We start from the raw sequence: 23101 nt of genomic DNA, 5'->3' as shown, positions 1-23101 counted from the left end.
CAATTATCGGAATCGATAATGATTGTCGTGCGCTCCTGAGAGAGGAAAAATCGAAACCAAAAAAATATTTTTTTCCACTCATTTAAGCTCATAGAGAAAATTTTCGTTCTATTTTAATCGATTCTGCTCCCACTCTAATTTTTCAAAGAGGAGTGTCTCGGGAGTTGAAGTTTTAACGACACAACTAAATAATTAAAAAATAAAATAAAATTAATAATTTTAAAGAGAAATTTTATTAACAATGAAACAAGTTTTTACATACCTTAATATTATAACATGCTGCGGATATACAATAAAAAAATACTGATAATATTATAAAAAAAAAAAATAAATAAATATACAAATATTTTACAAACTTATAATACATCGTTTACACTGGCAACAAATAAAAAAAAAAACAAATTTGATTCGCATACAAAAAAATGGAGAGAAAATTATGAATGACTTCTCTCATCTAGGGTACCAGCCTGGCTCTCGCATCATCGTCATAATCTCCCACTGTTCGGGTGATATCATTGTCGGGTTCCTCAACCATGATATTTGGTACAAGGGCAATGGATTGTCGACTCTTTTCCATGGCGCAAATTTCCTGAGGCTGCAAAACGAAAATGTATTGGGGAATATTTTAATTTTGTTGTTATTTTATGAGTGGCGTAGTTAGATAGGTGGGTCTGGGAGATCACTAAAATAAGGTAAATTCATGAAGTTTGCTGGCATGAGTCATGAGCTGGCATTTTAGGTAAAACTTCAAAGAAGGTAAGGTTGTCTAGGGGACAATAGTAGAATTCTATGACAACTAATTTTTTAAAATATCTTGACTTGATGCGGTCTTGTTTGAAGGCAGTTTAAGGCAAATTTCGAAAAAAAACCCTTCGATTAAAATTTCTGACCAAAATAATCCCCAAATCGCTATCAATAATATTGCCGAAGACACTATACACCGAAAATGCACGGATTCTGAGTCGATTTATGCATGTCCGTGCGTCTGGTCTGCTTCGAAGGCTACGAAAAGTTCCAAAATGGTACTAACTACTAAAATGGCACAATTTGGTATTGTGTGAACGGATACAGCTAAAAATTTGATATTTGTTATGGGAATCAATGATAGACAGTAAATTTGATATATGAAGGTGTTTCTGGAAATGTGTACTAAGTGGGCAAACTGAACTAAATGGTACTAACTTTGGAACATTTTAGTTTAGGGTGAACGGATGAAGCTGGAATTTTGAAATTTTAAATTGAGTCCCCTGTCGGTAGTAGATTTGTGATAAAGAGGTGATTTTTGGAAATGTGTACTACAAGTGCATGAAAAGTACTAAATAGTACTACATTTGGTACAATTTGGCATTGGGTGAACGATATTGAAATTTGAAAATTGGTATTAGGGTCGTTGTTCATGTGTAACCTAGACACATGGTTTTAGAAGTGTGTGTCATATTTGTACGTTTAGTACTAAATGGTACTAAATTTGGTATTGGGGGAAGGGATAGGGCTGGAATCCTGGAATTTGATATTGAGGTCCCTGTTGTTATCTGGAATTGAAATATGGAGGTGGTTTTGAAAATGTGGTACATATTTGCACGAAAAGTACTAAATGGTACTAAATTTTGTATTGGTTGAAGGAATAGAACTGAAATTCTGGAATTTGATATTGAGGTCTCTGTTGGTATCCGGAATTGAGGTATGGAGGTGGTTTCGGAAATCTTTACTATAATTGTACTAAAAGTACTAAATTTGGTATTGGGGGAAGTAATGAGGCTGGAATCTTGAAATTTTGTTGGTATCTGGGATTGAGATATGGAGGTGCTTTTTTCGATGAAGAGATAGAGCTGTAATCACGGGCTTAGATTTTGAGGTCTCTGTTGGTATTTGAGATTGAGATAAGGAGCTGGTTTTGGAAATGTGTACTAAAATTGTACGAAAAGTACTAGATTTGGTATTGGGGAAAGGGATACGCCTGGAATCCTCAACTTTGATATTGAGATCTCTGTTGTTAACTGGTATTGAAATATGGAGGTGGTTTTAGAAATGTGTACTAAAATTATAAGAAAAGTACTAAATAGTACCAAATTTGGCATTGGAGGAGTGGATAGGGCTGAAATTTTGAAATAGAAGTCTCAGTTGGTATCTGGGATTGAGGTATGGAGGTGGTTTTGGAAATGTACAATATAATTTTACGAAAAGTACTAAATGGTACTAAATTTTGGTATTGAGGGAAGGGATAGGGCTGGAATCTCGAAATTTTATTTTTGAGGTCCTTGTTGGTTTATGGGATTGAGAAAATTAGTTGGTTTTGGAAATTTGTACCAAAATTGTACTAAATGGTACTAAATTTGGTATTGGGGGAAGCGATAACTATATCCCTTTCAAAAAAAAAAAAAAAAAAAAAAAATATATAAGCCCATCTACGCCACAGTGGTAATTTCATATTACCTTGGCCGTTTCGAGGAGAATTTCCGTATTATTGTTGGTCGTCGAACCGCGAAGAAATTTTTGAATTTTCGACCCAAAGAACATCCGATCGTTGTCGACATCAAACGATGCCGTTGTGGTTCCCGTCGAACTTCCCGTTCCGTTGCTGATGAGTCCACTGTCCAGGGTTGAGGTCTTGGTACTTCTCTGATGCGGCAGCAGTGACGATAACGGATTCTGGAATTGCAGGTTACGAATGAAATCACGTTGTCCCTGCTGTTTGCGACGATAATACAAATACCCCAAACCACAAATTGTCAGTGCGACTGCCAGCAGCATAAGCATAACAAAGAGTACAGCATGCGATGAGCCTTCGCCATCTTCGGCCGCATTGGCACGGTTTTTGAGCAGGGCACTCGTGGAGATTTCATTGTTCGAATCGCAGTATTTACTCTCACTAACTATAGAATCGCCACACATACATTCATAGCTGAACTCTGTTTGAACACACATACCACGACATTTGGCCATGGTGCAGGGATTTCTATTCATCGGTTGCCTTGAAATGCCATCCACCAAAATATCCTCGGCATTGAGAATATTCAAATTGAAGGCCTTGCATGTCTTCGAGCCATAGAGGTAACAGCGTACCGCTTCTCGAGCTCCCATATTCACAATGAAAACTTGATTTTCATACCATGTCAAACCTGAAGGATGTATCACCACATTGCCTTTTTGTATGAGTGTTGTGGGTGTGCGACTCGAGCCCGATCCATAGCTAATGGCCTGTAGAGTTTTACTCAACGATTCTGTATAGTAAAGGATTTTCTTGTAGGGATCACAGGCTAGCGTGGTAATAAAGGTATTATCTTTATTCAGTAAATAATCGCGTTTACCACCACCATCTAGGCTAGTCATGGTTATGCGTGATCGATGACTGCCAAAGGTGTGAGCTTGCATAATGACAAAGAACAGCCGTCTGTTGTAGGCATCCACGGCGAGTGTTTTTATTGTTTCTCTTGGCTGAACTTTTATCACCGCTCCGCACATTTTGGCCGTAAATGAGCAAACTTCAATTTGATACTGCTCCGCGCGACTGATCACATAGACATTACCTGCAAAGAAAAGGTGACATTTATGAATATTCTTTTTTCTTTTGGAAAACTTGAAAGTCTTTAGCTGTTATTTTCGAGATGCAAAACCAGGACCCACTTTTTCAGTGGCATTGATTAAAGTTTTTCGACAGCAATATACATCGATAGCTATATACCTGGAGCCTAAACATAAGAGATGAAAAGCTATGGTTTGTGTTAAATATATATTAGAGAATCCTGACCTCCACACTTCTTAGATTCTTAAAACTCAATGATTTTATGGGTTTGAAATGCAAACACTGCATCAAATCGGAAACTTCGATGACATTTCAAAAACTTGCCGATTTTTCTAAAATATCACCGTTTCTGCGAAGGCAGCAGAGACAAGTAAAAAAATAGTAAGTTCAGAAGTGCCGAACTTTGAATATCCTCCACCATTAGGAACGAATTTGGAAATTTTCAGAATTAAAATCCGTTAAAAATTCTGTTAAAATCTTAAAAATACCAAATGTAGCCGTTTTATTTGGTCTCTACAAAGACGTGGACCTGCATAGACATCTTTTGTCATATTACAATATTCAAATGCGAAACCCAAAAAAATCGGGTGAATCATGTAGCTAAAATCATCAAAATACCGAATATAGGGACGTACCGTTATAACGGGGCTATACGAAGACCTAGACCTGCATAGACAATTTTCTGTCTTAGGCTGTACTTCGAACTTCAAATACCAAATTTGAAGCATTTCTGGTGAATAATGTCGCTAAAATCATTAAAATACCGAATATCCGGAGGTACCGTTATATGGGGGCTATATGAAAACGTGGACCTTCATGGCCCATTTACAAACTTCACCTGCCTACTGGAAAAATAAACACGTATGCAAAATTTTAGCCATCGCTATCCCAACTTACCCGTTATCCAATCCACGCCGACTTTGCTTGGCATTTGAACTTCCAAGGCCGCCTTAATCTCACCACTATCAATATCGACCATATACAAAACATTCTCACCCTCTGTGGTGAAATAACCTCTACGCAAACGTATATTAACGTCGAATCCTAGAACCTTGGAATCGTTGGCCTTCCAGGCTACCTTCAAGACAATCGGTTGTTCTGTCATACTGCGTACCTCGTCAAAGGTGGTGAACAACAATGATCTTTCGCTTTCAATAGATTTACACGAAGTCTTATCGGGACGCATCATAAAGTCAGGGAAGCAAGAACAACGATAAGAACCCATGGTATTTTCACATAACTGGGCACATGGATCCATCTCTTGGCATTCATTGATGTCCAAGCAGCTGCGATGATCGGCATCAAGTTTGTAGCCACTGAAACATGAACAAACCGTCCCCGAGGGTGTGGGACGACATTTGTTTTGGCACACAGGATGGCCCGCCTGGGCATCACAGGCGGTCTTACACAGGGGGCCTTCATCGGCGCCCGTGTCACAATCATCGAAACCATTGCAGACCCGTGACTCATCAACACACTGTCCATCTTTACAGTCGAACATGTTGGGACCACAAGCCATTTCATGAGAATGTTTTGTATTTGCGGTACGATTCCAGGCTCCATGATGATCACAGTTCTCTTCATCCGAACCATCGGCACAATCTTTCTCGTGGTCACATCTGAATTCATTGCGAATGCATTCCTTGCTAGTCTTACAATGGAATTCATAGATGCTACAAATATTGCCGCAGTCTACCTCATCCTCGCCTCGTGGACATTCGGCCGTGCCATTGCATTTGGCCGACATATCTAGGCAAACATTTGGATCACTCGGACACTCAAACATAGGCACGCGATCATCACCGCAAGCCATTTTACGTTTTTTACCCGCCGTCATGTCGCAATTCATTTCATCCGAAGTGTCGCCACAATCATTGTTGCCATCGCACACCAGCCGTCGATCAATACATTGGCCCAACAGGCATTTGTGCATGTTCGGAGGGCATTCTCGAATTCCTGAAATTTAGAAGATGAGATGATATTTTATATATTACTTAAGGTTAGGATACACATAATGTTGGAGTCATATGTAAAGCTATGTTGAGCATTTTTGTAGCATACTCTAAGGCGCTTCACAAAATTTGTTACTTTAGAGGTTAAATGATTTCTACTTACCACACTTCTCATGCTCATCGGAACCATCTTTGCAATCAATTTTTCCATCACATTCCCAACTCTTTGAGAGGCAGGTGCCGGAATTGCACTGGAACATATCTGGGCCACATATACGCCTGGGGTTGGTCACATCTTTGCCACGGGCCAGGCGACAGTCGGCCTCATCTGAATTATCGCCACAATCATTGAAACCATCACACATAACACTAAAGTCCACGCAATTGCCATTATCACAGACATGTTGATGACGGTGGCAGAATTTGGATTTATCTAAGAGAACAATTTCAAAATCAGATTTACAAACCGACTTAACAAATCCAAACTTACCGAATTTCTCGCAATGCTCCTCATCGGAACCATCTTGGCATTGTTTCTTGCCATCACAGCGTTGATCGCCCTCCACACACTGCTCACCATTGTGGCATCTAAATTCGCCCATGGTACAGATAACTTGTGGCTTATGACCCTTGCCATTTTCACAATTCTCTTCATCCGAACCGTCGGGACAGTCTTTACGTCCATTACATTTTCTCGACAATGTCAAACATTCGCCAGAATTACAACGGAATTCACAATCTAGTGCCTCAATACAGCTACGATTGGTGGCATCGCGAAATACCAAACCGGCCGGACAAAGGCATGCCGAGGCAAATTTACCCAGAGTCACACAAATGTGTGAACAACCACCATTCCAATGCTGGCAGGGATGATCCACAACAATTGGTGACGAACTAGCCAATATGGGAATTTTGGCAGGCAATGATACACTGCTATACAATTCTCGATTTACTTCAATATCGAAACGTTTCAATGGTCCCATGTTGCTTTTGTGAGTCCAATGGATAATATTTGAATTCAATTCTGTCCAGAACAAGTCTTCATCAACAATGGCAATGGAATATGGACGTTTTAGGCGACCGCGAAAAGTGTAGGCCCTTAAATTGCGATAATCGGAAAAGGAGATACGACCAAAATCACTATCGGCCCAATAGAGGGTCTTTGTTTCAAAATCGGTGGCAAAACGAATATCATCATCGCCCAACTCATCTTCGAAGGCGTGAGTGTGTTCCCCCGTGCCACTTAACGATTTCTGATCGATGTGGACATGGTGTCGCGATCTCAACGCAATAAACATAATTCTGAAAGCAATAAAAATTTTCAACAGAGATGCATTGAAAGTAGTCCGATTTTTGTTATCTGAACTTACCCATCATCCGGTATGACAGCCAGACCTATGGGAACCTCTATGCCAGAGAAAAACGAAACAATGGCTCGTTGTTTCGTTTGCAGCGAGAGAACTTCAACAACATGTCTCTCTGAGTCACTCCAATATAAAGAATATGACAAGTGATCTGAAATTCAAGAATATTTTAATAAAATACTGACAGCAGCTTTGTAAAAATATTGTCAAAATTAAAAATTTTCCGGATGAAATATTCATTTTCAATATTTAAAAGACGATTAATATTGAGCATTGAAGTCTCTTATTGCCTAATAATGGATCCTAATAAAGAGTACCTAAAATTCGTCGGCACCTCTCTAATGGTGGCTATATACAAGAGTGAAACAATTACTGCGGGAAAATTCAAAGGAGAAGACTGAAAGCCCATGAAAGGATCAGTCTGAGTTCTTCAACACAAATAAACTCCAGAATGAGGTCATGAAGGTAGCGGTGGGACGAAGCAAGAGAACAGAAGCGGGATTCTGCTGACGAGAATCTGAATTTTACTGAAACAAAGATGATAAAATTTCTTAAAGAACAGTCCTCTATCTAGCATTCGAAAGACAAATCGACTAATCTCTATCTAACACCTCAAGCAAACCGAATCAAGTACTACACGAATAATACTGCTCCATTTAGAGGGCGATATGATAAAGGTAAGCTCAGAAGCAGAATCTCTGCAAATCTTTGTGAAAAACCCTGCAAATCTTTGTGAGATTGGTTTTCTAGGCAGAGTTTTGAAATACTCGTATTCCCGCTAGTTTCACTCTTTATTCCAATTCGAGCGGGAGTAACTCTTGTAATGAAAAAATAAATCGAGCATACTTCATTTTTCTCCGACACTCGAAGAAGGCCGAGTCTACTTTGCTGATTTTCAGAAGGAGCAAATTTTTTGTTATAATTGTTGGTGTTTTCTCAGCGTACAGCTACTTCGGAACAAACACAAATGCATTAGAGAGCATTGTCGTTAATCGTAGGAATAAGGCGTAAAATATAGAATGTAGTCGTTATATTAGGGCCTATACGACGACGTGAACCTGTATCATCAAAATACCGAATATAGGGAGGTACAATTATATGGGGGCTATACCAAAACGTGCACCTGCACATACAATTTTTTGTCATAGGCTGTAGTATCTATTACGAACTTAAAATACCAAATTTGAAACAATTCCGGTGAATAATTTCGCTAAAACCATCAAAGTACCGAATATCGGGAGGTACCGTTATATGGAGGCTATACCAAAACCAAAGCTAGGCAGGTTCTCGTCTTCGTATAGCCCCATATAACGGTTTTCGTTTAAAACGTATTTTTCGAATAAATATTTTGAATATATAGGGTGAGGAAAAAATGCAACAAAGTCAAACGCCGTAATTTTTAAATTTTTTGAATGAAAGCAAAAATGTCGGAAATAGCATCAAATTTTAGAATAAACTTGGATTTCTTCGAATTGGTCACCTTTTGCACGAATTATGGCCTTCAAACGGCAAATGAAAATGCCGCACGCTGCCCGAATGTTGCTCTGCGGTATTTCGGCGCATTTCCGGCGAAGCGCTTGCTTGAGGTGATCGACACTTTGGTATTTTTTAGTGCCAACCTTGCTTTTCAAAATACTCCACACACAATAGTCCAACGGATTGGTATCCGGAGATTTTGGTGGCCATTATGCGCTGGAAATGAAGCGAGAAACCTCATTTTGTAACCATTCTTGGGTGGAGCGTGCTGAGTCTTGCTGGCTTATTCAAGGTCTGCGGCCAAAATGTTTGCGTGCCTCCAGAATATTTTCTCGATAATATTCGGCATTAATACGAGCGGAGAGCGACCATCGGCTGTTATGGAGGCCCACACCATGACCATGGCCGGCGCTTGAGTTCTGGTGGCCAACTGAAGGTACACATTATCAGCTGACCTCTTTGGCAAGTAAACACAATCATTTTGTTTGTTTACAAACTGCTGGACAACGAATGTTTTCTCATCGGAGAAAACCAAATTCGGCAGTTCACCACTTTCGGCCAAACGAAGCAACTCTTTAGCTCTTTTGAGTCTGTTGCGGTGTAAGTTCTTGCACTTTATGGAATTTCAATGGCTTTACCCCGAGCTCATTTTCCAATATTTGCCGAAAGGAATATTGGGATATATTCAGCTCACGAGCCACTGCTACGCGGGTTTCGATCAAGTTGCTTCTTTACTTTTCGAACCATTTCTGCTAATGTTGCTGTTTTCTTTCATGTCGGGCTACGCTACCAGTATCACGGTAACGAGCAATGGTACGAGACACAAAAGATTTATTCACATTTAAATGCTGGAGTGCTCTAACGATAGCCACTTGTGGTTTTCCAGCCAAATTTCAAGAGAAAATCACACTATCACGTGTCTGAATTATTGAATACAGAATAATAAGACTCGTATTTTAAAAAGGACTTCATTTTGTTTGGAGCAATTCGCATCGGGGAATAATACAATGTTTACACTGGTTTAAATTAAACCCAAATTACGTAACATTATGCTTGATTATTCAAGTTCGCACTTTATTATCAATCCGTATATATGATTGCCGAACATTTTATTTGATTATCAAAATGGAATATCGAGCACTGTATTTGATTTTCAAACACAGTACTTTGAATATCAGCTGTATATTATTGATTATAAAATATTGTATTTTATTAACAAGTTCGGGGCATTTGATAATCGAACAAAAAGTGCATTTGATAACTAAATGGTGAATTTTTAAATCAAACAGTATGTTCGATCCTTAAACATTTGAATTTTATTATCAAGCGGTATATCTCTTTATTGCACATTTTATTTAATTATCAAAATATGTACTTTGAATATTATGCAGAGTCTTTAATTTTCAAACACAGTGTTTCGAATATCATGAACGGTTGTTAAACGATGTATATGAAATAGACTGTTTGAAATAAATCAGTGTATATTGATGATTATATTTGTATACCCTACAACACTATGTGTTGGGGATATTATAAGTTTGATTGGGCTAAAAATTATGTAACACCTCGAAATATTGGTTTCCCACATAGGGAAGTACATATGGATCTTCCTATCTCGCCGAGCTGAGTCGATGAAGCTATGTATGTCCATCCGTCCGTCCATCCATGTTAATTTGTAATCACTCTACAGGTCGCAATTATAGTCCGATCCTCACGAAATTTAGAGGTGGGCCTTGGGTCATAATAATAATACTACTATTGCTTTTGGAGATGATCGCATAAGATTTAGGGGTTGAAACTGAAAACTAAAAATGTTCCTGATTTTTTAGCCGTTATGAAGGTCGCAAATATGAACCTAAGGGCACGAAATCTCGCATGAAGTTAGAGTTTAGGACAGCGAGTAGAATGGACCACTTGTGTGAAAAAAATACCAACATACTTACAGGCGAAATGCAAAATATACAAAAGGCGAACTTCTGGATACAGAGGGCCCTATTGCTTTTGGAGATGATCGCGATATATTTAGGGGTTCAAATGAATCACAAACAGAAAAATTTTCCTGATCACACAATTGAAACCAATCAACACGGAATTTTGCATGAGAAGAGAGTTAAGGACAGGGAAGAAGTCTAGCATTCTGGATGACCATTGGAATATTTTTAGCTGTAAAATGCACACAACAACTAGTATCACGACGGAGTGCGCAAATATTGAGCAAATGTCCCCGTTCAAAATGCTAAGGGTAATATCTGGGCAGTGCTCCATGACATAATTTCAAAATCGAAATCATCCAAAATAGATTTGGGCATGAGGGAGCTTCTGTCATATTGTAGCGTTGTAGGGTATCACATGGTCGGCGCCGTACGACTATAGACTTTGCTTACTTGTTATTTTTTTATTAATAAATATATTCAATTATAGTATTATTATTATAAATGTTCTAAAGTGTTCCGCGCAGGAGTATTCCAGCCAAACCCAGTGACCTAACTCCCCTATCGTTTTGGACCAAACCAATATAAGTACCTTACTTTTTGTACTAGGAGTTACATACTTACAAATAAACAAGTTAAAAAGATTAGGTCGGCTTTTTCCGACAGATGTATATCCTCAGCCAATGTTCGATTATTAGAAAATCGAATATTAATATCCAATTTTATTCGAAATCTTAAATTCTATATTCATCTCAGGTTTCTGGTTGTGGTTGTTGTAATGAATCGCTGACTTGTTTCGCAAGTTATGACAGATAAAAGTATTGAAAACTGTGGCCCTTTGTGGGTGAGGTACCAGAAGGGGTTCCCAGATGCATATCATCTTCACAACAGATCTTGTGTTAGCAAAAATTTTTGTATCTGTGAAATTTGAAGAAAGTTGAATACTTATTTTTTTAAATCTTGAACCCTATGTGGCGGAGGTACCAGAAGAAATGGTCCGATCTCTACCATATTTACACCAGACCTTGTGTTAGATGTAATATTGCGACCAACCAAGTTTGAATGGAATCGGATGTTAATTTCGTGTTATATGAGCTTCATGGATATTCAAAATGTTGACCCTTTGAGGGGTAAGTACCAGAATGAGTGAACCGAGGTATCCCATCTTAAAAGCAGATATTGTGTTAGTAGAAATAATGGGATGTGTGAAATATGAAGAGAACTGGAATCTTATTTCGGATTTCATGATCGTTTTGGTTATTCAAAAATGGGACCCTTTGTGGGAGAGGTACAAGGAGGGATGGTCCGATCTATACTATCTTTATAACAGATATTGTGTTGATAGAAATATTAAGATGTACCAAGACTGAATGGAATCGGATGTTCATTTCGCGTTTTATGAGCTTCATGGATATTCAACATTTTTATCCTTTGTGGGGGAGGTACCAGAATAAGTAGATATATCCCATCTTCACAACAGATCTTGTGTTAGTAGAAATAATGGGGTGTTTGAAATATGAAGCGAACCGGAATCTTATTTCGGATTTTATGATAGCTTTGGTTATTAAAAATTGTTACCCTTTGAGGGAGAAGTAACAGAAATTATGGTCCGATATATACCGTCTTTACAACAGATCTTGTGTTGATAGAAATATTAAGATATGCCATGATTGAATCGAATCGGATGTAAATTTCGCGATTTATGAGCTTCATGGAGATTTAAAATTTTCACCCATTGTGGAAAAAGAAATAGTGGACCGATATCTTCCATCTTCGCACCAGACCTTGGACTAATAAAAAATATTGTGATGTGTGTAATTTGAAGTCAATCGGACTTTTACATCACATTTTTTAAGAGTTAAAATTATTAAAAATTTTGACCTTTGGTGGAGGAGGTACTTGATGGAGTGGACCGATATTGTTCATTTTTGGACCTCACGTACCACTGATGCGAAAAGAGAAATATCTGCTTGGGCGGATTATACTAAACTAAATCGAAATCGCTCTTATTCGAGTGGCGAAGACAAATTATACTAAATTTTTTTATTGTCCTCTCAGAAGTACTCCCTCAGAATTCGATTGATTCTCTCTCTGTATTCAAATTCGAGTCAATATTTCAAATATCTAATAAAATTTTTAAAATTTTCTACATCTCTACGAATTTCAACAGTTTTGTCTTCGTCAACTTACCAAAAGCCAAACCGGTAACATTGCCCAAATTGGCACGCACCAATTTCGTCATGTACTGTCCCTTTAAATTGAATTCTCCAATCACGTGTTGATAGTTGTCCGCAACAAAAACCGTATTGTTGATATTGTTGTAGGCCATTTCATGGATGAACAGGTCCAAATTATGTGTGGACGAAACTGTGTGGCGACCAAATGTTGTGTGTTCCATTTCGACGAGATTGCTTCGAACTCCCAGGAACAGACGCTGCTTCTTGTGGGTCTTAATGCAACGCAAATGATCTGGACCCAACTGCATACCATCTGGACAGGCACAACTATAACGATTGTTCTCGGCCAGCAGACACAAATGAGAGCAGCGGGCCCTTTCACATTCATGGGCGACTTTCTTTTGCTTCGACGAATGGTAGATATGCACCGCATAAATGGTGCGATCTTTGGTTATGATTTTGTGATCCTTGCCAGTGAATTTGTTGCACGAATGTATTGACTTTGTGCCCCAGTCGGACCAGTAAAGTTTATCCTCAAATATGGCCAAGCCATAGGGATGTTTCAGGATATCCTCTAGGACAGTGCGGCGATCTTTGCCATCCGATCGAACACTTTCAATTGTGGCCAGTTTGGCATCAACCCAATACACCCGATCATTGTACATATCCAAAGCTACACCATTGGGCCAATGGATTTTATCGGTTACCAGGCGTATGGAATTGGTGCCATCCATGGAGGCACGGGCAATCATGGGTATTACACCCCAATCGGACCAAAATATCTGGGAACGTTGAGGCCACAAAGCCACTCCGCGCGGTTGATGAACATCATCGGTGACCAGGACAGTGCAATAGCGGCCATCATTCGAGCAGACCGCAATATGATGCATAACATTATCCGAAAAATAAATGTTGCCTGAAAATGCAGAACGTCACATAAAAATGACATTCTTATCGTGTCTTATTTCTCAACCCACTTACCAGTTAGCCAGTCTACTGCCAAATCCTCGGGAGCGTCTAGGCCGGAGGTCAGCAAAATCTCTTGCTGTGTACCATCCGGATTGGCCTTGACAATACTTTCACCTTCGTTTTGTATGTTGGTCCAGTAGATATGCTCACCGTTGTATGACACGCCTATAACCTTAGTCAGATTCTTAGCCACTGTATAGACACGGCGCGAACGCAAATTCACGCCCATCACCGTCACTTGGGTCGTATACAGCAGTAAAGCCTCTTCACCGACTGCCTCACACGTTCGATTATCCTCCTTCAGTACATAACCTTCGTCACACTGACAGCGATAACTACCCAAGGTGTTGATACACATCTGACTGCAGACACCAAATTGTTCGACACACTCATCAATGTCCACGCATACATCTTGGGCCAGCGAATGTTTGAAACCCCTTGGACATATACATTCCGCTCCCGATTGTGGCATCATTTTACATTTGGCAGCTGGGGGACATTTTTTATTTTGACAACTGTTGGCTGTTTGATTGCAACGAAATGATTCGTCGGTACGATCGGGACAATCAATGACACCGTCACAGGCTTTTTCCAGCGGCAGGCAAGTCATATTGTTGCCACAGAGAAATTTTTCCATTTCCGGAGTACAGTCATCGGCTGGAAGGGGAATACAAAAATTGAGAAATTAATGATGAAAATTAATTAAAATAATTAAATATTTATTCAAGGACAAACGCAGCGGCAATGGGGCTTGCATGGTAGAATTATAAAGGTAACCTCATTTGAAATAAGCATATCCAGCTTTACATTTTGTAATTTGCCTTGTCAAATTTAACGGCATGGGAAACAAGTCCTTAGCTTCGATTTGTGTATATATTTTGTTTGCTGATTAAAACATGGTCTATGGCTGATTGACTATCTGAAAATCTAATCTATTTATATGACTACTATACTCATATTTAATATTTTTTTGAGATGAGTGAATATACTCACAGAATCTGGTATGAATATCAATCATTTGTTTGGAAATCGGGGACGAAATACCGAAATTCAAGATGTATCGGGACTATTCCGAAATGTCAAATTGCATATTATTGCGCAAACTTCACCTTTCCACTTAGAATCCAAAGTTGATGAATATCATATGAATAATAAAATGGAAACGTAAGTCCTGAATTTCACTCCATTTGGACTGATATTAGCCATAATTTGCACAATAAACCTGAAAACGGATTAAGGATATATATATGGGAGCTCCATCCAAATCTTAGCCGATCTCGATAGAATTTGGCAAAGGTATATCCGAGCTCAATAAGATATATGGTACCAATTATCATTGTTGTCGAGTGCATATTACGAATGCGAGGGACTTAAAGATCAAATCAGATCAAACATATATATGGGAGATTTAGGTATATCTGTACCGATTTTCATTAAATTTGATTTACTTGCTTCTAGACTGAATTCGGTGGGATGTGCCAAAATTCAGGCCATTTGGACTGATATTGGCCATTATTTGCACAATTAACACAAAATCGGTGAAGGTATATATGGTAGCTACAACCAAAACTGAACCGATCTTGACAAAATTGTAGGCACTTATTTTTTGGGCTGTATCAGATGCCCGGTATCAAATATCATTGTTGTGGAGTGGACCTAAAATCCCAAATCAGATCAAACATATATATGGGAGCTTTAGCTATATCTGTACTGATTTTCACCAAATTTGGTTTACTTGCTTCTAGACTAAATTCGGTCCGATGTACCAAAATTCAGGACATTTTGACAGATATTGGCCATTTCGTGCACAATTAACTCAAAATCGGTTGAAGATATATTTGGGGCCTATATTCAAATCTAAACCGATCTTGATAAAATTTGGCGGAGATATTTCCGAGCACTATAAGATATCTGGTACCAAATATAATTGTTTTCAAATGCATATTACGAATGTGAGGGACCTAAAATCCCAAATCGGAGGAAACATAATATATGAGAGCTAAGGCTATATGTGAATCCATTTTCTAGAAATTTGATGTACCAAATCTGAAGTACTTGTTTCTAGGCTGAATACGGTAGGAAGTGCAACAATTCACTCCATTTGGGCTGATATTTGCCATTTGATGCACAATAAATCTGAAATCTGATAAAGGTATAGCTTTAGCTATATCTGAACCGATCTGGATAAAATTTGGCAGGGGTATTTCTGGGCTGTATCTGATATCTGGTAGCAAATATCATTCTTATGGAGTGCATTTTACGAATGTGAGGGACCTAAAATCCCAAATCGGATGAAACATATATACGGGAGCTATATCTGAACCGATTTCGATCAAATTTGGTATACTTATTTTCAGGCCCAATTTGGTCGATGTCCTGATATTACGCGTTTGGTGGGCAATAAAAGGCAAATCGTACGAAGATATATATGGAAGCTATATCTAGTTTTTACCGATTATCTCAAATTTCAATAGGGTTAGTCAAACAAATGATTTGTGCAAAATTTCATCTGAATCGGGCTATAACTGCAACCTGTACTTTGTTTACAAAAATCCATTGACAGACGGACGGACTGATTGACTTAGCTTAGCTTTTTGACCATGGGCATTTACCCAATATTTACGCACTCCGTCGTGTTGTTAGTTCTTGTGGTCCATTTACAGCTAAGTTTAATCCAATGGTCATCCAAAATGCTAGACTTCTTCCTTGCCCTTAACTCTCTTCTCCTGAAAAATTCCGTGTCGATTAGTTTCAATTGTGTGATCAGAAAAATGTTTCTGAATTTTGTTCATTTGAACCCCTAAATATTTTACGATCATATCCAAATGCAAGAAGCAAAGCCTAAATATATTGCGGACATCTTTATAAGCAATATGCCAACCCTTCTGAACCTAAATCTATCCTTATGAAAATTTTCGTGAGGATCGGACGATAATTGCAATCTGTATATAATAACCCCAATCTGTGTTGTAAGGAGAAATATATTATAAAATGTACACTTCAATATTATAGGTCAAATTGAAAAAATCGCAAGCTGTAAAAAGTATTGAAATATATCACAAAAAACTACAAAAGCTATATTAACATCATTATAGGCATCTTTTTATGCGATTTTTAGACTTTATTATTTTATGGCATGAGGGCATTCTGAAGTGACCAAATTTGTCAAAATCGATCCAGCCATTCTTGCGATATAACCGTTCTAGCTAACATCCCTTTCCTTTGTCAGAATTGACATTTTCGTCTATTTGTGATTTCGGAATTAAAATAAATCGGGGTTTAATGGAAAATTTGACTTTTATTTAAGACAAATGTTATGGTCTATTTCACCCACTAAATTTTATCCGATGACTATCCAAATTGAAATGTTTCTGTCCAGCTCTAGCCCCATGCTAACTTCCGCGTCGATTGGTCTATAATTGCGACCTGCGACCAACCCCTAAACGTTCAAAACGCCGATACAAATTTCTTGTATTTTTAGCTATCTTTTTAAATCTGCTAGATTAGTCTTTATAGGGTCTCCGACGAATATTTCGAGTTGTTGCAAACCGAATGACCCAAAATATGTCAGTGTTCAGAAACCAATAGAGCTTTAAACATTTAATAAAAAAATTTTCAGGGTTTCATTAACAAATTGTATTTAAAGGCTATTGTTAAGGCTCGTGAACTTTTTGGAATATGCTTGCCAGGCGTTGTGGATATTGAATAATTCTTTTTTATGAATATTTTTTGGGGTTTCTTAAGAACTTCATTTCAATGATCAGAATTTTTCGAGTTGTTTTTTAATCTTTTAATTTTATAAATATTTTTAAGGTTATTATTTTTGTATCATCGCGAATTTCTAAAAGAATAGTTTTCAAAGATCTACTTTTTTAAAAATTTTTAATGATTTTTGATTTTTAAAAATATTTTTTAATTTTTTTTGCAATGACCAATCTATATTGAAGAAAACTTTTAAGGATCATACACGATTTTTATAAACATATAATGTATTTTCAAAGTAAGTACCAACGATTTCAATGATCTCTGATTTTTATGATTATTTTTGTAAGAACCACGCATTTAAATTAATATTGCTAAGGTTCTTGAAATAAAAATAATATTATCAAGGATCGCGTTCTAAATCGTGTTTTTGTTAAAATATTTTTTTAATTTTTCCTACACTTACCACAAATCTTCTCATCACTGCCGTCGCCGCAATCGTCGACACCGTCACAAACCCATTTCTTACTCTCCAAACAACGTTTGTTGGCACAGAAAAATCCCGTACAACTTGCCTCTGCACGAAGGCAACCGGCAATCTCATCCGAATCATCGGCACAATCACGCTTTCCATCACACATAAAATTTAGCGGTATACATAGTTTGTCTGATTTGCAGGTATACTCAAATTGGGTACAATTTCGATGAACCGTTAACCAGCCACCTATGCCAAAGTCGGAGGCACCACTACGTTCATGATGGGCACAATGCTGTTCATCTTCACCGCCGGGGCAATTCTCAACATCATTACACAAAAGATCCGATGAGAGGCAAGGACCATTTGGCAGAGTACACTGAAACCAATTCGGTTTGCGACACATTTTAAAGTCTGCAGAGAGAGTAAAAAAAATATTTTAAAATGCTTAATGAAGATTATTTGATATTCAGAAAAAAAAAAAAAAAAAAAAAAAAATTGAAATTGGTTATTAGGCGACACAAAAATAACAAGTATTTAAAAAGTCCAATGGCAGGTTCAGTGACTATTTATTTAGGGAATAAAAGTCGTCTTTAAGCCATGAAAGCACTCAAAATCAAAGTCCGGAAATTCTGCTTTTCCCACACTGTGCTACAGGCATAAAAATATCGTTGCCAAAATTTGAATATAGGCCCTAAATATGTCTTCATCCGATTTCACGTTTATTGAGTACCAAATTTGTCATATCAGCAAAAACTGGAGATCAATTCAGATATACACATCTGTATGCTTCAACCAATTTTATGCACAGTGGTGTAGGGTTCATGATACCCTTCGCCCCTCTACTCTTGTCCATTTTCAACTGATTTTAATTTAGACCTCACCACAAAAATGGAGTAGTGAAGCGATATTTATATAGGCAAGTTCGAACCCAAATGTCCTGAAATATATATCGTCCACAGAGTCATGGGTGTTTCGATCGAATTATAAGGCTGAGAGCATACAATTTTAAAATATTGAATAACTAGTTATACAAGAAAATGCAAAGTTATATTTTCTAATAACTTAAAACCAATGACTTAAAATCAGTGACCTAAATATCAAATTTCTGCTCATTCCCTTTACTCAATACCAAATTTAGTAACATTTAGTACGCACATCCAAAAACAATCTACATCTCTCCATCCTTGACACTATCAATGGTACAAAATTAGTACCATTTAGTACTTTTCGTACAATTATAGTACACATGTCTAAAACCCATCTCCATTTCTAAATTCCAGAGACCTCAATATCAAATTTCAGGATTTCAGCCTTATACCTTCCCCCAATACCAAATTTAGTACCATTTTGTTCTTTTGGCACAAATATAGGCCACATTCCCAAACCTCCGCCAAATCTTAAATACAGATACCATCGGTAATCTAAATATCAAATTTCAGAATTTTATCTTTATTTCTTCACCCAATACCAAATATAGTACCATTCAGTACTTTTCGTATTGTACACATTCCCAAACCCTCACCCATATCTCAATTCCGGATATCAACAGAGACCTCAATATAATATTTAAGGATTCCAGCCATATATCTTCACTAAATTCCAAATTTAGTACCATTTAGTACTTTTTGTACAAATATAGGACGCTTTTCCAAGCCACCCACAAATTTCAAACCCAGATACCATCAGTAATCTTAATCTAAATTAAATTCCAAATTTAGTACCATTTAGTACTTTTTGTACAAATATAGGATGCTTTTCCAAGCCACCCACAATCTCAAACCCAGATACCATCAGTAATCTAAATATCAAATTCCAGAATTATGTATCAATCCCTTCTCCCACTACAAAAGTTAGTACCATTCAGTATTTTTCGTAAAATTATAGTACATATTTCCGAATCCACTTTCACATGTCCAGGCTACACATGAACCGCGACCCTAATACCAAAGTTCAGATTTTAAGTACAAACTGTTCACCCAATACCAAATATGGTACTATTTAGTACTTTTTGTGTACTTGTTGTACACATTTCCAAAACCACCTCGTTATCACAAACCTGCCACCAAAAGAGATCCTAATACAAAATCTCAATATTATAGCTAGATCCGTTCACCCTAAACCAAGCTGCTCCAAATTTAGCACCATTTAGTACAGTTCGCGCACTTAGTTCCCATTACCAAAACCTCGATCATATAAACTTACTTTCCAAACTTGATTCTCATACCAAATTCTCATATCTACAATACCGATTGGAACCATTTTAGAAGTATACTACAATCTTAGAACTTTTCGTAATTTTTGTATTTGTACGGTATGAATTTCCAAAATCTCTACTTCACACCAATTCTGAACCCAAAACCAAAATTTAGAAATGTAACTCTATCCGTACAAGCAATACTTAACTTTGTACCATTATTACCTTTTGTACTCTCTAGTACTTATTTCCAAAAAATTATTCAAATTTTCAGGGCTCTAAATCTGTATGTAGGTTCAGACAATTCCAATTTGTACAAAATTTAGTACAATTTAGCACACATAAGTACGAGTTTCCAAAAGTTCATACATAACACAATCCTATACTCCAAAAGTATTCCTAATACCAAATTTCGAAATTCAAACCTTTCGGTTCAAACAAATCCAAATTGTACCAAATTTAGTACACATAAGAACAAGTTTCCAAAACTTTCTGCATACCCCAATCCTACACTCCAAATTTCCAATACAGCCTCGATACCTCAATCATACAAACCCATAGAAATCTTATTTCCAAATTTGTACCGAATTTGTGCCAAATTTTGTACCATTTGATACACATAAGTACAAATGTCCATAACAGCCTATATTCCAACAGTAATCTTAATTAGAAATTTCAGGATTCTAGCCCGATTGGTACACCCAAATCCAAATTGTATCAAATTTAGATAAGTACGAATTTCCAAAATTTCCCACATACCCCAATCCTACACTCCAAATCTCCAAAACTACCTCCAAATCTCAATTGTACAATCTCATAGAAATCTTATTTCCAAATTTGTACCAAATTTAGTACCATTTAGCACGCATATGTACGAATTTCCATAATCACCTGCCTCATACAATCCAATAGAAATCTAATTTTCCTTTTTCAGTATTCCAGCCCTATCGGTTCACCCAAATTCATATTGCACCGAATTTAGTACCATTTAGTAAACATAAGTACGAATTTCTAAAGATTCCTACATACCCCAGTTCTAAATTCCAAGAGTAATCTTAATTTGAATTTCAGGATTCGAGCTCTAACGGTTCACTCAAATCCACGTTGCACCAAATTTAGTACATTTTGGTACATATAAGTACAATCCTACAATCCTACTTCCCCACAGCAATCTTTTTTTCATATTTCAGGATACCATCTCTGTTGGTTCACCCAAATCCAAAATGTACCAAATTTAGTACCACTTTGTGCACATAATTTGGAAAACTTACTTAATACACTAATCCTACAATGCGATAGTAATTTCCAAATTCCAGGATTCCAAATTTAGTACCACTTAGTACAAATAAGGGGTATTTTCAAAACTACCTACATATCTCAGTCTTACAATGCAATAGTAACCTTATTTCCATATTTCAGCATTCCAGCTCTATTGGTTCCAACAATTCGAAATTGTACCAAATTTAGTACTCTTAGTACTTTTCTTATACATAAATACAAATTTCGAAAACTTCCGTTATATCCCAATCCTACACTCGGATTCCACCTCCTTTCGTTTTTCCAAATCCGAATTGTACCAAATTTAGTACCATTTAGCACGTAACTACAGATTTCGAAAAGTACCTCCATTTCCCAATCCTACACTCTGTCAGTAATGTTAATTTCAAATTTCAGGATTTCAGCTACCAAATTAAGTACAGTTTAGTACTTTTCATATACCGCTCAACATAAGTTTCCATTCCAAATTTAACTTTTTAGCTCTAACCGTTCACATGATACTAAATGGTAACAATTGTGGTACGCATTTCGTACACTTATAGTGTAGTCCAAAAACTCTTTGGTACATACATCCTGCACTCGTTCATTGACTCTCATTCAAAAATTTCATTTCTACCTCATTCTGTTTGTCCAATACGAAGCATTCAATTTTTAGTACATTTTAGTACTTTTCGCACCTTGCTACAAAAACCCAGCCTTTGCCCTGTTCCAGAATCCGCAAGAATTTACTGGTTTTGCAATTTTTTTCGATGTCATAAATGGAAAATCGGTTATAATGGTAAAAATATTTACATCCTTGCAGTTCTGAAACAGACCATTTACCACACTCCTACGTACCAAGACTGACCCTCGTGTAAAATGTCAAGATTCTAGCTTCAGCCGTTTCGAATGGGCGTTTAAGCTCAGTGAGTCAGTCAATCAGTTATTTCACTACTCTTTTATATAGATTGAAGAGAGTAGAAACCGCACACGTGTTTGCAAACCCTCTCTCTCTCACAAAGAAATCCGATCACAATTTGTAGCCCGTACTTACCACAATCAATTTCATCAGAATTATCCGAACAATCGTAGCGACCATCACACATTTTTGTCTTCGAAATGCAACGACCATCTTTGCAGGCGAATTGATCCTCATTGCAAGGACCTCTGGCTTCGACATTTGGAATCATTTGTTGGAGGACACATAGAACAACAAATATGTAAATTACATGCGAACGGGAAAATGGTGATCTGCCTCCGTAATTTCTAGCGGTGGGAAATTCATTGACATTCAGAATTTTTTTCCGAAACGGACCTTGTGAAATCCAAGCCCTATGGAAACACATTAGTTTTGAGTAATTTAATATTTGTTTTCTTCTTCGTATTTGAGGTTAGGTATCACATTCATGCACTTACATTCGTTTGAATTTATTTTGTTGCGAAAGTAGTTTTTCAAGATTTTTTAAACAAAATTTAATTAACAACAATAATAAATTTAACAAAGTAGTATTTTTTTTCGAAAAATCAAGATTTTATGCGACACAGAAAAAAAATACAATAACAAAAAACAATTTAAGCCAAACTTTATAGTGCTTTGCAAAATGCTTGCACTAATAGCCTGACCTCAACTGAACGAACAGTCGATTGAGCAATCAATCAAATGGCAAATTCGAAATTACTCCAGTTCTTCTATTTCGTATCGATTTGCAGTGATCATAAATGCCAATTCATGGAATTTCTATTCGAACACAGGTATACCGTTACATTTCGAAATTCTGTTGTTGTTTTTGGATTGTCTTAAAATTTCATTTTACTATTCTCTTTTGATGGTGAGACTTACATATATGCAATCTAATGACAATAATATTCTAGTATAGTCACTCGCGACAGATGTCGCGGAAACAGTTTGGGGGCTAGTTTTTGTAGCCATATGTTTGGATATTACCAGGCTTAAGTGTCCCACACGTTATTTTAGACTTTCTGAGACATGGGTGACTTTGAAGGTTTTCGGTAAACTTTTTTTAATTTTTGATCAGCCTATTCTATTTTCAGCCTGTTCTATTTTCGAAATAATAAAA

The 23101-nt window shown here is 37.2% G+C and overlaps 1 protein-coding gene across 2 annotated transcripts; it reads right to left on the bottom strand.

The window, feature by feature from the left end:
• Positions 1-358: 358 nt before the first annotated feature.
• On the bottom strand, positions 359-22584 carry LOC101889949 (putative vitellogenin receptor). Of its 2 annotated transcripts, XM_059121080.1 has the most exons (12): positions 22440-22584; positions 22078-22355; positions 17561-17983; positions 13405-14049; positions 12437-13339; positions 6846-6990; positions 5966-6777; positions 5639-5908; positions 4421-5479; positions 2714-3527; positions 2434-2649; positions 359-595 (listed from the first exon to the last, which is right to left on the bottom strand). In XM_059121080.1, coding segments are annotated over exons 1-12 (5712 nt in total). In that variant the 5' UTR covers positions 22442-22584; the 3' UTR covers positions 359-450. The 2 variants fall into 2 exon arrangements, with proteins under 2 accessions (XP_058977063.1, XP_058977062.1); XM_059121079.1 differs by having other exon boundaries at positions 453-595; positions 2434-3527; positions 22440-22583.
• Positions 22585-23101: the final 517 nt, after the last annotated feature.

This window comes from Musca domestica, unplaced genomic scaffold, assembly GCF_030504385.1.
Source record: "Musca domestica strain aabys unplaced genomic scaffold, Musca_domestica.polishedcontigs.V.1.1 187, whole genome shotgun sequence".
Taxonomy (NCBI): domain Eukaryota; kingdom Metazoa; phylum Arthropoda; class Insecta; order Diptera; family Muscidae; genus Musca; species Musca domestica.
Note: the sequence above shows the minus strand (reverse complement) of the source record. Positions and strands in the feature narration are given on the sequence as shown.